At 43.7% G+C, this 14,237-nt stretch overlaps 1 protein-coding gene across 3 annotated transcripts in view; it reads left to right on the top strand.

Moving 5' to 3' along the window:
- The first annotated feature begins 4,379 nt into the window (after nt 1-4,379).
- Nucleotides 4,380-14,237, top strand: part of Prps2 (phosphoribosyl pyrophosphate synthetase 2) — a 36,652-nt gene continuing 26,794 nt past the window's right edge. Inside the window, exons 1-2 of one of the 3 annotated variants that reach the window (XM_028883553.2) lie at nt 4,380-4,634; nt 12,177-12,369. In XM_028883553.2, coding sequence (XP_028739386.1) covers nt 4,513-4,634; nt 12,177-12,369 — 315 coding nt within the window. In that variant the 5' untranslated portion in view covers nt 4,380-4,512. Of the gene's footprint in view, nt 4,635-4,735; nt 5,195-12,176; nt 12,370-14,237 lie in introns of those variants that run through there. The other 2 variants (XM_028883554.2, XM_037199462.1) reach the window with 2 other exon arrangements.

The raw sequence follows: 14,237 nt of genomic DNA on the forward strand, positions 1-14,237 counted from the left end.
TCACTAATAGAGCAATAAAACTGAAAAGTTGAGCCCGCTTTAGGATATCCGGGAGATATGCAGGGGTGTGTGTGCAAGTGCTCATATGTGGTGTGCGTATATGTGTACAGAGGAAAACTTAAGATGTCCTGGTCTGTCACCTGCGCTTGTCTCCACTCACCCAACTCCCAGAACTGGTAATAGGCATGTGGCTACATTAGGCTTCTATCTGGCCTTTATACATGGGGTGCTGCGGATCCAAACTCATGTCTTCAAGCATACTCAGCAAGCTCTCTTACCAAATGGGCCATCTTCTGAGGCCCCACTATAGGTTATTTTGAGAAGTAACTGTAGATAAGCTTCAGTGTTTTATAGTTAACTGTGCATTCTTTGCTAAGAGAACAGACTTGTCAGGGAAACTTGGCTTTGATTGCTCTTAGAAATCATAACTGAAAGGTAGCAGCTGCTAGCCATCCCTGGCTGTCTGGCAGTTCAGGTGTGGGAAAGTCACATTCCACATTGCAATGTGTCATTTATAGGTATAATACATACATCAGAGTTTGAAGGATTGCAACCAACATGAACATCTTATTAATTCCTTCTTGCTAATTACATATTGCAGTAATACTAGTTTGAATATTTTGTATTAAATAATTTATATTATTAAAATGACTTCACCAGTTTCTTTGTGCTACTTGCAAAATTTGAATTATCTATGAAGCTTGTAGTATATGCACTTGGGGCAACACTTCTAAAGTGAAAAGAATGTGCTGGAACACTCACATTCTGATTCCTTTGCTAACTTTGAATAGTCATGCAACTTTGAGATATTTATTCCATACATTACATACATATATTTCTCATCCTAGGTGAGAAACAAATTCATTCAGCAAACATGCAGAAAACTCACTACATGAAAAGAAGTAGAAAAGGCAAGATATAAACCTGTCCCTAAGTTTGAACATTTGATTCTTTTCCCATTTCACTCCTCTCCATTCACAAGTGAAGTCACATATTAGCAATGGGAATTCTCACCATTTTAATTTTTCCCGAGAATATATCGATCTTAAAATAGTAAATGTTGTGCAATATGGGTAAGGACTAAAAGGCCATATGCACAGAGTATGTAGTCTTTGCTTCTGAATTTAAACAGTAGCAGAGGCTGTGCTTTCCTGGAGCCCCTCTCCCTCCAGGAATGAAGATGACTGTGGTGGAACTTTGGTGGACATAACGTGCAACTCTTTTGTTCATTCACACCACACTGACTCTGATCTTGACCATGTGACTTGCTTTGGGCAGCAGGATATCAGCAAGCAAGATACAAGCAGAGTATTAGTGTTTGTTCACAAGGATTATCTAATTTTTAATTAATTTGATGGTAGAGTACAAGATGAATCTCAGTACGGTTCCATTCATGTATTCATTTATTCATTTATCATTGAGGATTGTCTTTTTGGATGACTCTTTCTTGCAACTCTGAAGCTACATTGTGAGGAAGCCTGAATGGCCACCAGGAAAAGTCCACATGGAGGAGGAAAGGTCCAGGGGCTCACTCAGACAACTGGTTCTTAACCTGGGGTCATTTTGCCCTGCCAGGGGATATTTAATTGTTCCTGGAGCCACTTTAGTTGTCCCAACAGGTAGAGAGGGGCTACTGGTTTATCATGGGTTGAGACCAGGGCAGGATGCTTCTGAGTATCCTATATAGACAGGAAAGCCCCACAACAAAGAATCACACAGTCTGTCAGTTGTGCTAAAGTTGAGAGACAGTTGTAGATGAACGTTTTTTCCATAATCGGCCTCCTGTGGATCAAAGACAAAGGTGCTTGGGAGAGAAAGTGTTTCTTTCTATAGGTGTTTTCTTAAGCCTGTACATTCCTCAGTGATGGCTTTGTGCACAGCCTGCTTCTTAGAATGGTTTTTGTTGACTCCCATTAGTATCCTCAGCAATTGTAAGCACAGTTTGCCCCCTGTACACTCAACACTCAAGCATAGTCTATTACCACGCATTTTCCTTGTCATGCTAACACAGATATTTCATCTCATGCTATTAACAAGGTTACAACTTAATCTTAGCTTCTAGAATCTCATCTATGAATTAACCTAGAGATTGGGAACTTCAACATATTATTTTATGCTCTATCAGTTTTGTTATCAAAGAATCCTAGGACCCCACACTGATCAGAAGCTACTTTCCCCCTGATAGCATGTATATATTTAGAGAAATGTCATGATTAATAAATTTTATCTATGAGACAAATATTTAAGGACAGAAAAATTACAGTAACATTGCTGGTAGTAAATTTTATTAGATGAGTTTAAGTATAATTATGTTAGCAGATTCATTCAATAAAATTTTTAGACATATGGTTGAGTATGAGTATAAATCTCATTTCTAGGGCAATTTATTATACAAATTTAATTTATTATGGAATACAGTCATATGCCACTTACCATGTGGAATGTTTTGAGAAATACATCATGAAGTGAATTCATGCTCCTGTAAGCATAGTAGAGTGTACATAAATGAACCAAGACAGCTGTTACATCATTAAACGATATAATCTTAATGGTGTGGTCTGTCATCTGAATCTTTATGCAGCACATGACTGGGTGTAGCTTAAAACACAGTGCAGGTAGATTATTATTGCTGCAGTTGTTTTTGAGACAAAGTCTCACTATGTAGCACAGGCTGGCCTGGGATTCTTGATCCCCATCTTAACTTCCCAATAGATGTGATTATTTATATCACCATCACCTTGGCTTAAAAAAAATACAATAGGACATATACACCTTTGTCAGCAGAATGAAAGGGGACAGAAATTCAACTGTAATGGTGCTTTGGAGAACTTTTTGGTAAGCAGGTCACTGGAGTTTCAAAAGAAACCCTTTTGTGAATCTAATTTGCTTCAGTTTGCCAAGGGGGGGAGGGGGCGGTAGAAGTTCTGAAAGACAGGGTTCCACTAGACCAGGCTGGCCTTGAATTCACAGAGATCCACCTGTATCTGCTTCCAGAGTGCTGAGATTAAAGGCTTGCATCACTAAAGCAGACATCCAATTCACAAAGTACAAGGAAGGACCCAAATGGAAAAACAAAAAACAAAAACAAGGATTTGAACAATCTCCCTAATCCCAGTAACACAGGATGTACCTTTAGAGTGGGCTACAATTCCAATTCAGCTGCAAGTGGCCTTGGGTGTGGATGGCAAGCCAATTCTCAGTGGACATTAGTGGAGCCCAGCTATTTATCTGACAAGGTTAATCTGTCTCTCCAAGCTTTTAAAAAAGCGGTAATCAGGATCACCAGTGCCCCACTCCTCCATGAGCTCAGGATGCATCTCCTTTCCTTACATTTGGTTTTAGTTTGTGCCCATTGATTGGCTCTGATAGTGCATTAGCTTCTTCTCCTAGCCCCGGACCTCAGCTTTGGAGGAGTTAGGCTCATGAGAATCCAACAGTGTTGTGAAAGGAGCCAGAGGACTAGCCTATCTACATAAAAATGAGGACTCAGAGTCCATTGGGTAGAGTCAATGGGCCCCTTGCACTTGAGCTTAGGGCTCAAATGGTGGCTCACATCAGTGGTTCCTTTACGGAGCAGCACACTTAACTATTAAGAACCAGACGCTCAAATTTTCAGGCTTTGTCAACCAAGAGGCAAAAGAGAAGTATGTGTAGGCATTTACATAATAAGAAAGAAAACGAATATTCAGCTATTACTGAAAAAAATCGAAAACAAAATAATATTTGAGCTTACTTTTCAAAATACACATCTAAATTTATGAGAGATAAGGAATTCTCGTTGGTGGGAAAACCTTTTTCCTAGTCCAGCTTCAAAGGTAGTATATACTATGATATAAAGTGAAAGAAACATGCTTCACACTCGGGTGCAAATGCAGGTAGCTGTGTGGGTCTCTCCCACATGGACGCTGGGTGCACTTGAACCCCAAGTATCACCTCTGGGTTCTGAGCTTCCGGGTTGAAAGGCGGCTCTTGGCTGCGAGGCACCCCTATGGCCCCTTCCCGCAATCGCTTGCTCTCTCTCTCTGTCCGCTCCATCTGGTTTGTTGACCTCCCCACTTAAAGGCATTTCAAGTGTGGAGCATCGAGCTCCCCTACCGAGCAACCGCACCTGGGTGTTTCTGGACCACCCAGAACTTCACAACCTGCGTGCCCAGCCTGCGTGGGCAGCAGCCGCTTCCCAGCACCCTCCAGCAACTAGTCGGCTGCTCCTCCTCTCTCGCTGGCTTGCTCTCTCTCTCTCTGGCTCCTCCCCCAGCTCCTCCCCTCCCCCTAGGTCCCGCTGCCGCGTTTTTCCCGCTCCACCAGCAGCAGCGGGCACCGCAGCAACAGCGTCAGCGGTAGCGGCAGCGGCGGCACCGGCAGCGGTAGCGGTAGCGGTAGCGGCGGCAGCAGCGGCAGCGGCAGCGGCAGCGGTAGCGGCAGCGGCAGCGGCAGCAGCAGCAGTAGCAGCAGCAGTCTGCGTCGCTATCACTTTCTCCTTCGCAGGGCGCCCCTCAGCCACCGTGCGTCACCATGCCCAACATCGTGCTCTTCAGCGGCAGCTCTCACCAGGACCTGTCGCAGCGCGTGGCCGATCGCCTGGGCCTGGAGCTGGGCAAGGTGGTCACCAAGAAGTTCAGCAACCAGGAGACCAGGTGGGAGCCACACCAGGGTTGAGGCAGGAGCCAACTCTTGCCCGGGCAACCTCGGAGGGCGCTGTGCTCTCCCTTCCGGGGCGGGACGGCAGCAACGCGGCTTCAGAGCCACCGCGGCTGCGCCCGGGGAGAAAGAAGTCCAGCAAGGGAGCCCCCCAACCCCCCCCAGTCACCCTGGAGTCTTTGCGCGCTGTTGTCCCTCTGGTAGCTGGGCCTCCAGCACCCGGACTTCGGCGACCTATCGATCCTTAGGCACCCCAGGCTCCTCTTTGCGCCGCCTTGCCTGGTGTCCTCAGTCCGGAAGGGCGACATCAGTGCAGTCACTGCGCGTCTGAGAGAGTGGGCGAAGCTTGTGGGCATCACATCGGTGCCTGGAATGGTGGGGGTAGGGAGACATCTGTGGATCCGCCCGCCCCAGTTTCCGAGTCTCTACCAGGCGGAAACCCAGACTCAAGCGTGGTGAAAAGGTTTCTGTACAGGTCCCGGGCACTGGATTTACTTGGGGAACTTTCGAATGCTACTTCCAGCGGCTGGCGATCAGAGTGCTGCCAGCTGCTCAGGTGACTCTTCTCAGCAGCTTGGGTGTTGAGTACTGCCTTATCCAGAAGGGTGGGTTTGTGTGCGAGTTGGAAAGAGCCTGGGAAGCAGGACGCACGTGTTGAGCGCTCCTGGGCTTCCTTTAACTTTGCTGCATCGAATATTGCGAACTAATAGCTTCTTTGTGTTTATGGAACTCAGCTGCGCACAGCTGCAAGAGCCTCGTTTGGCAAAAATTGTACCCATTTCTCTCGGGAGCAAGAGGTGGTCACCAGTATTCCGTGCAGCCAGGCAGGCAGTAGCCTTCTTCTGAAGTTGGACTGGGAGCGCTCCTTATCCCACTTGCCCGAGGCCAGTTACTTTTCCTCATTCTGTTTAGTCCAATTAACCAGCGCACAGTGACAGATAACCATTCTACATTCGGCAGGGTTGCAATTCATCCAACAAGTTTACGGGGCGGGGGGGGGGGGGTTCAACCCTTCTCCAATTAACTTGAAATGGATCATAGACAGAAATGTCAGATCTAAAACTTTTAAATTTTCAGAAGAAAGCAGAAAATCTTGACAACTTTGAGTCAATCGAGAATTTGTGAAGTTAAGGGCATTTTTTTTTCTTTTTGTTGCTTTATTTTGCGTTTCTGAGACAGGATTTGTCTATAGTATCTAGGATCTTACTGAATTCACTGTGTAGCCCAGGCAGGCCTCAAACTCACAGGAGTACCCACCCCTACTTTGAAAGTATTAGAATTACAGTTATGTGTGTCACCAGACCCAGCTAAGAGTTAGGTTAATGTCGATGACAAAGATTTTTTTTCTAAAGGCTATGTGCATCCCATGTGACCTTTTCTAGGTGGTAAACTCCATTTACACACCTTGGATGATAATAGGAGAAACAGATGGCAGATAGTATTACTGTATAGACAATTCAGGCTAAGAATGCCCCTTTGGGGTTGGGGATGTAGCTCCATTGCTAGAGTTGCTTGACAAGCATGCATAAAGCCCAGGGTTTGGTCCCCTGTACCACATCAAAACAGGATGTAGCCGCCGCATACACTACAATCCCAACACTTGGGAGGAAGAAGCAAGAGAAGCAGGAATTCAAGAGCATCCCCGGCTACATAGGAAGTTTGAGACCAGCTTAGCTAAATATAAAACAATGTCTTTTTTTTTTAAAGGTCACTTTGCCTTTGTTTGTTTGTTTTCAGTACTGAGGATGGATCTCAGGTCCTTGTGCATGCTAGACAAGAAGACTCGACAACTGAGCTACATCCACAGCTCCCTTTGTAGAGTTTAATATATGGAGGGTGCTCTAGGACTTTGGAGAAGAATAGATCTAGGTTTGACTATTGCAGAATTTTCTCAGTCCTGTCCAAGCTCCGAGAACACTAGTAGAATAAGAGTCTTTGTCCACAGGGTGTTGTCATGTAAATAAAGGAGATGTTTCTGGACCTTGTGGGTTTTGAAAGTAAATAAAGCAACTCTTCCTTGTTATCTTGGTGCAGAACAATTCTTTGCTGCAGAGCATAGCTAGTCTAGGTGAGTTCATTGCTGGGTTAGTATTGGATTTCTGCTACAAGTCCTATATGGGCCGTTGGGTGAAACTCACTGGGAAGTTCAAGTGTAATTGTTCATACATTTATTCGAAATGGAAAGCAGACTTGTTTTTATTTCATTTGGGTTCTCTTTTAACCACATTTGACCATTAGGAACTGTAAAGTGTCCAAGACCCCTCATCTCCATGTTGGGCTGAGTTTTTGTTTTGTTTGTTGTGGTTGTATTATTTGCTTTTGCTTTCTTTGAGTCAAGGCCTCATATAGTCTAGCCTGGTCCAGAGCTCACTGAGTGAGGCTAGCCTTGAATTCCTGATCCTCCTGCCTTCACCTCCCAAGTGCTGGGATTACAGACATGCACAACACCTAGATACATTTTATGTTTCTGTCACCTAGAAGAATTTACAAGGTTAATGTGCTAATTCTTTTTATGAACTACAATGGGACAGAGGTTGATTTCTTACACACAGTCCCCAAATTGACCGTAGAGATGAGAAAACAAAGAGCAAAAACAAGAGAAAATGGACTCATGTAAGGTACTGTTTCCTCAGTGCCTCCTGCTGAGTGAAGAGCAGGAGTCCGGATGCTGTGCCCTGGCTCTCAGCACCTGGATTCCTAGTTTTCTTAAATGCTACTTAATGAGACAGGCACACTCCACTTTTACCTTCTCATCTCTGAATTGCTTCCATTTTTCAGGGAGAAGTATATTCCAGCTTCTCTTCCGACCCCAGCGAACCCTCTATGACTTGGAGGGCAGTACTCATGATGGTATCTCAAGTCTCTTGTAGTATTTTACCCTGGTTAATTTACTGCTGTCAGGGTCCTTACCTGTACCATGGGACCCAGTATTCTGGTTGCTGACATTTAACAGTACACCCAGAACTCAATGGCTTAAAGCAATCTGTTTATTTGATTCCCAGACCTGAAATTTGTGCAGGTCAGAGCAAAGAAGGTTTGTTTCTGTCTCCAGTGGTGGCAGCTAGGGTGGGCACTGGGACCTTAGGACCCATTTTTGAAGATAGCTCACTCATGTGGCTGATAAGTTTGGCTAGCTTTTGCCTGGATGCTTGGCTAAGAACCACTCCACAGGGCTGCTTAGATTCCCTTGTAGCACAGAAGCTGTGTTCCAAGAGGGAGAGTTTCAAAAGTCAGGAAGTAGTTAAGTGCCAGTCAGTTAAGGCCTGGACTTAGAAGCTGGCGTATCATCACTTCTATAACATTGTATTGGTCAAAGCCTTCTTAGGTCTAGGGAAGGCATCTAGATTCTAGGGAAGAGACTTAAATCCTATGTCACAATAGAAAAAAATGTTATAAAATACGCAGCCACCATTTACATTGCTGTGGCCATTCAGCATTGCTTCAGTCTTCTTGTCTGAGGGTCCCTTGAGCTGATCCACACAACCCATTAGAGATCTACACTACAGATTGGGGTGGGGATGTGTTCATTGTAAGCAGAAGCAGAACTGGCTTTGGAAGAAATGTTGCCATGGTGTTTTCTGTGCTCCCCTGGACTGCTAGTCATAGGATTGCAGTGCCTTGGTGAGGAAAAGCAGGCTAAAGAATGTGATCTTGTGGGGATAAACAGTCATAAGACCAGGAGATCTGAGACTTTCTGTAAAGAGCCAGATCGTAAATATTTTAGGCATTGCTGGCCACATGCCATCCCTGTTACTGCTATGTCTTACATGTCTATCCACTACAAGTCCTGCAAGGTCAATAGGGCTGCTTTTCCTCCTGAAACTTCATGGGAATCTGTTTATTCCATTGCCTTTTCCAGCTTTCTTTTCTTTTGCTTAGTGTCACATGTAGCCTAGGCTAGCCCTGAACACTCTCAATGTTGCTGATGAGGACCTTGGACTTCCAATCCTCCTGTCTCTACCTCCCAAGTACCAGGATCACAGGAGTGTGTCACCATACCTGTTTTTACCTACTGGTGGGGACCCAACTCAAAGCTTCATGCATATTAGGCAAGCACTCTAGCAAGCTAGAGTCCCAGTCCCCTTTTCAGTTTTGTAGGCACCCCACAGCCCTGGGATCTGGAAAGCTTCAGCAGTAGAGGATCTCTCTGGTTTGCTTTAGTCATCATATCCCTTCTTCACACTCATAGTCTTCCTCTTCCGATTTGAAGGTCAGCTCTGATCACCTGGGACAAATTTAAATAGTCTGCTATGACCTTTATGTTTTAAGATCAGCTGATTAGCATGCTTGATTCCATCTGCATATATACATCCCACTTGCTATATAATATACGATATTCAAAGGATTCGGGTATAGATGTCTTTAGGGGTATTCATTACTGGGACTACCAAACCATCCTTATTGTTGTGTGGAGGCTATGCAAAAAGAGGTTGTGTGCTGTATTCTTTTCTGTCAACCCCTGAGCTATGTAATATTTGCTTTCCAAATTAAATTAGTCCTATACTTGATGTAATTATGTTACATTTTAAGTTATTTGTATGTATGTATGTGCACATGAATGCCATGACACACTGAGGAATCAGTTCTCTCCTTGCACTTGTAGAAGTAGTACCTCTGTATAGGAGGAGTTCTGGGGTTGCAGATACTTGCCAAATTAAATTAGCTCTATACTTGATGTAATTGTGTTAATCCAATAGTTGGAACATAACCAGGCGGTGGTGGCACACGCCTTTAATCCCAGCACTCAGGAGGCAGAGCCAGGCGGTTCTCTGTGAGTTCGAGGCCAGCCTGGGCTACCAAGTGAGTCCCAGGAAAGGGGCAAAGCTACACAGAGAAACCCTGTCTCAAAAAACAAAAAACAAAAAACAAAAAAAAACAATAGTTGGAACATTCAGCTTCTTATGTGGATTTCAGGGACTGAACACAGGTTGTCAGGCTTGGGCAGCATCTGCTTTTATCTACTAAGCCACCTCACTGGCCCAAGAATTGTGTTCATTCTTTAGCACTCAAAATAAAGAGATAGATTTCAGTTTCTTTCTGTTCCTTTCATTCTGGGTTTACAGTGTACTGTTAACATCCATAACAGAGAGCCTTATGCAAGAGGACTGTGAAAAAATATCAAAACTCATTTTCACAACCCATCATGGTGGCACATGCCTGTAATTCTAGCACTTAGAAGATAGAGGCAAGAAGAAGAGTTCAAAGTCATCTTGGCTGGAACTCTAAGTGTATGCCATCACACCAGATTATGATGATGTACTTTTAAGTAGCTGTATTCAGGTGGGCACAGTGAAGTTTTCTATATTTATTTTTCCATTATAGGGGGTAGAACCCAGGGTTTCATGTTTGTTTATACAAATACTCTACCATTCATAGCCCCAGTTTTCTGAATCCTATCTTAAGATAAGTTACACAGAAACAAAATTCACATGATGTACATAGTGTCCCAAATATATCAAAGTTGGCTACCACTAACTCTCCAGGAGTACAGGATGACAACTAGCAAAACAAGGAAGTATGCCATAATAGGACACAGAAAATGACCAACGGAGTGCGGCAACAAGGTGGAGAGAATCCCTATGGCATCTGGGCCATTCATGTCATCCAGCTGTGGGTAGGATATTGGCAAAATGGGAAAGTGGAGATGGACTTGAAGACTGACACTAGGAGATTGAAATTGTTAGTGGACTATGTGGGGTGAAATGTGAATGTGTAGTAAATAGAAAATTCACCAGAGGAAGGCTAAGGTAAAAGATACATACACACATCGAAACTTGTGCATAAAAGAAAAATACGAATGTTGGTTTTAGTTTATTTCACAGCTCGGCTCTGATCATGGACAGAGTTCAAATGTAGCAATCAATCTTTAGCTTGAATACTGATCTGTATTGACATGATGGTGAGGTTGGAAGCATTCATCTTTGTGATGGAGTATTGATGAAGAGATGTTAAATCCTCATCTTCTATAGTGAGAAGTCAATACTTGATGCTTCATGAAAAATCAAGACTCAAGTCTCACATGGTAGCTGGAGACTTGAAAATAAATCTCTATCTAAAAAGCCATCAAAGATTGAAATTGGTTGTCTCCGGGTTATTTAACTGTTATAAGCCTTAGAGCGAGACAGAGACAGAGACACAGAGACTAGTTCTCCCTCTGTAGTCCAGGCTGGCCTGAAATTCAGGACTCCTCTTATCTCAGCCTCCTAAGTACTGGGATTACAGGCTGAATCATACTTTAATCATGATTTGATTGTGTATGTGGTATATGTACATGCTTCCGTGGTCATGTACATGTAGAGTCCAGAGGTCAGTATCAGATGACTTCCTCCATCCATCTCTGCTTTACTCCTTGAGATAGGACTCTCACTGAACCTGGAGCTCATTTATTCAGCTGCCTGGCTGTCTCTGCTTCCCCAGAGCTGGGGTTATAGATGTGTGTGGCAGTGCAACTGGCCTTTTTTTTTTAAGTGTTGGTTCTGGGGAGCCAAACTCAGGTCCTCTATGCTTGGGCTGATAGGCACATTTCCAACTGAGCCATCTCTTCAGCCCTGTGATTTGAATTATCCATGCTTAACTTTCATAATAGAAAAATTACCACAAGGAATTTTCAGAGAAGGCCTGGAACTTAGAAAGGTTCCTTGCAAGGTCAGCTCTTGGCTGGCCTATGGGAACTTAGCTCTTACAGGGATTCCCACACCATTCTTTGGTAAGAATGGCTCGTTGTATGTGAACTGTTAATGACCAGGAAACAATGTGGCTTGCACTGAGCTCCCACCCGCCTGGTGCAAAGCTAGCATTTTGGTATGCACTAGGCAGTAGGTGACTACATTGACCAGCTTCCAATAAAAAGCCTGGGCCCTAAGTCTCTATGTCTACCCTAGTAGGTAACCCTTCCCAGTTGTCACAGTTCATTGCTGGAGACTTTGAGCTGAACTTCTTTCTGTGACTCCCCTGGGGGAGAATGCCTGAAAGTTCACACCTGGATTCCCTTGTGTACTTTTTCCTTTGCTGATTTTGTTCTGTGTTCATGCCATCTCATAAGTCACAGTCAGAATAGAGACTCTGTGCTGAGTCTCATAATTGGACCTGCTGGATTGCTGAAGTTGGAGGTGAGTCTCAGGGAGTCTTAGAAACGTTGATATTAACCAATGTTGTGGTGGCTGATTGTTCATTGTCAACTTGACAGAATCTAGGATCACCTGGGAGATGGGCCTATGAGCCAGCTTGTGGGAAATTATCTTAATTGTGTTAACTGAGGCAGAAAGGCCCACCCATTGTGTAGTACCCTTCCCTGGACTGGGCCCTGGACTTTATAAGTGGGAAGGGAGCCGAAAAGCAACATAAGTTTATATTCTCTATTTTCCGATTGAAGAATGCATTATGCACAGCTGCTTCGAGGTCCCTCCATTTTAACCTCAGCCATAATGGGATGTACCTTGAACTATGAGCCAAAATAAGCCCCCATTCCTTAAGTCACCTTTCTAGAGTGTTTTTAAACAACAGGCAAAGGAAACTAAGATGACGTTGTTCTTTTGTAGCGTTGAGATTGGTGAAAGTGTGAGAGGGGAAGATGTCTATATCATCCAGAGTGGCTGTGGGGAAATTAATGACAACCTGATGGAGCTACTCATCATGATCAACGCGTGCAAGATTGCATCCTCATCTAGGGTAACTGCTGTGATACCCTGCTTCCCGTATGCCCGGCAAGATAAAAAGGACAAGGTAGGCGAGGTGTGTCTTGCCCTAGAAACCTGCTGTGCTCACCACAGTTTCTTTACTACTACCTTCATTAGACTAACCAGATATATTGGCTTTCCTCCTCAATGATCATGTAAATATGTGCCCTCACCTTGTCTATTTCAGATCTGTCATTGAACTTACCATATGTGTCAACATAGGCAATGTATGTTTTCAAGGCATTCAAATACCATTATCCTTGTCATGATGGAGTTTTGTAAGGTGGTAGATAGAGCTAAATATACACATTTCTCTCTCTCTCTCTCTCTCTCTCTCTCTCTCTCTCTCTCTCTCTCTCTCACACACACACACACACACACACACACACACACATACACACACACACACACACACACACCTCAATGAGTACAGGTGAACTGAAGACCATCCAAATTAACTCACAGCTTTGCATCAAGGTAAGGACTTCAGTTTCAATATTATGTTCTTGCAAGTGGCTTCCATTGTAAGACAAGGGGCCATAAGGACATCGGCATTGTTGGCTTCCAAGTGCATGTGAATCTACAATGCCCCCAAAAGTTTAATTAAAATCAATCTTCTATCTCTTTTTAGCCTTGTAAGGAGAACAGCATTAATATTGTTTATTATTTTAGCAAAATTCCCATTAGTGAAGGCTCTGTAAGTTTCTAGGAGAAGTTGAAAAAAATATAGTTGTTTTTAGCCTTTATGACATGTTAGAAAAGTTAGAATTGAAACAAACATTCAAGGAACTTATCTTGGTTGGTTAGGGGCACTATCACAAATTACCATGAGCTGGACAGATTTACAGAGCAGGGAAATATTCTTTATAAGTTCACAGGCCAGATGTCTAAGGTCAAGATGTGTCAGTGCCATGCTTGTTCTACAGGGGAATCCTTCCTGCCTCTTCCAACTGTCCAGGCATTCAGGCTTCTCTTGGCCAGTGGCCCCATTGTTTCAGTCTCTGCCTTTGTCTTCAAGACGACACTTCTCTCTATGTGTGACACTGTCACCGCATATAAGGCCATCATCATTCAGGATGATCTTATCTCATGATCCTTTACTAATTACATCTGCAAAGATGCTACCTCCAAGTGGCATTAATTGGTTCTGGGAGTCAGGACATGGACATACTTTTTGCAGGACTCCACTCAGTCTACCACAATTTCATCTAGCTTCCTCTAAGACCCTAGGGGAGAATCTTCCCCACCTTGCCCACTTTACTGGGGGCTTTAGGCATCCCTTCATTCTGGCTACATATCTTAGCCTCTGCCTGTGTCTTCCATGCCATGGCTTCTCCTCCAGTTCTGTGTCTCCACTTCTATCCTCTACAAGGACACTATCATTGCATCTGGGGCCACTCTTATCCAAAATGACCTCATCTTCTTTTCTTTACATTAATAGCATCTGTGAAGATCTTTCTACAGTGAGGTCCCATTTCAGACTTGTAATCAGGTATGAATTTGGGGAGACAATATCATTCACTTCATGACAGTGATGACTTGAAGCTATTGTTTCAAAAATGCACTCAGGATTCCCATGGATTTGAAAAATAAAAATAAAATAATAACCTGTGTAAACATGAATTCATGTCCTAAGATCTCCTTAAATGTTAATCCCAGCATCTTTAGGAATGGTTTCCAGAGTCTGTACCGAACACAGCTAGTCACTCAGTGCTCATTAAAATGGGATATGAAGAATTACATTCAGCACTCAAGACAACTTTCATATATGGATAGAAAGAGTCAGCCAATTTTTTTCTGTAAATGCCTGATTTTTATTGCAGCTACCCAACTGTGTGCCTCAAAAACAGAGATAGAGGACAATATATAAGTGACAGATACAGAGAGGAGGAGGGTGGACACAGGTGGTGGGGTAGGTTGCAA

The sequence above is a fragment of the Peromyscus leucopus genome, chromosome X (genome assembly GCF_004664715.2).
Source record: "Peromyscus leucopus breed LL Stock chromosome X, UCI_PerLeu_2.1, whole genome shotgun sequence".
NCBI classification, from domain to species: Eukaryota; Metazoa; Chordata; class Mammalia; order Rodentia; family Cricetidae; genus Peromyscus; species Peromyscus leucopus.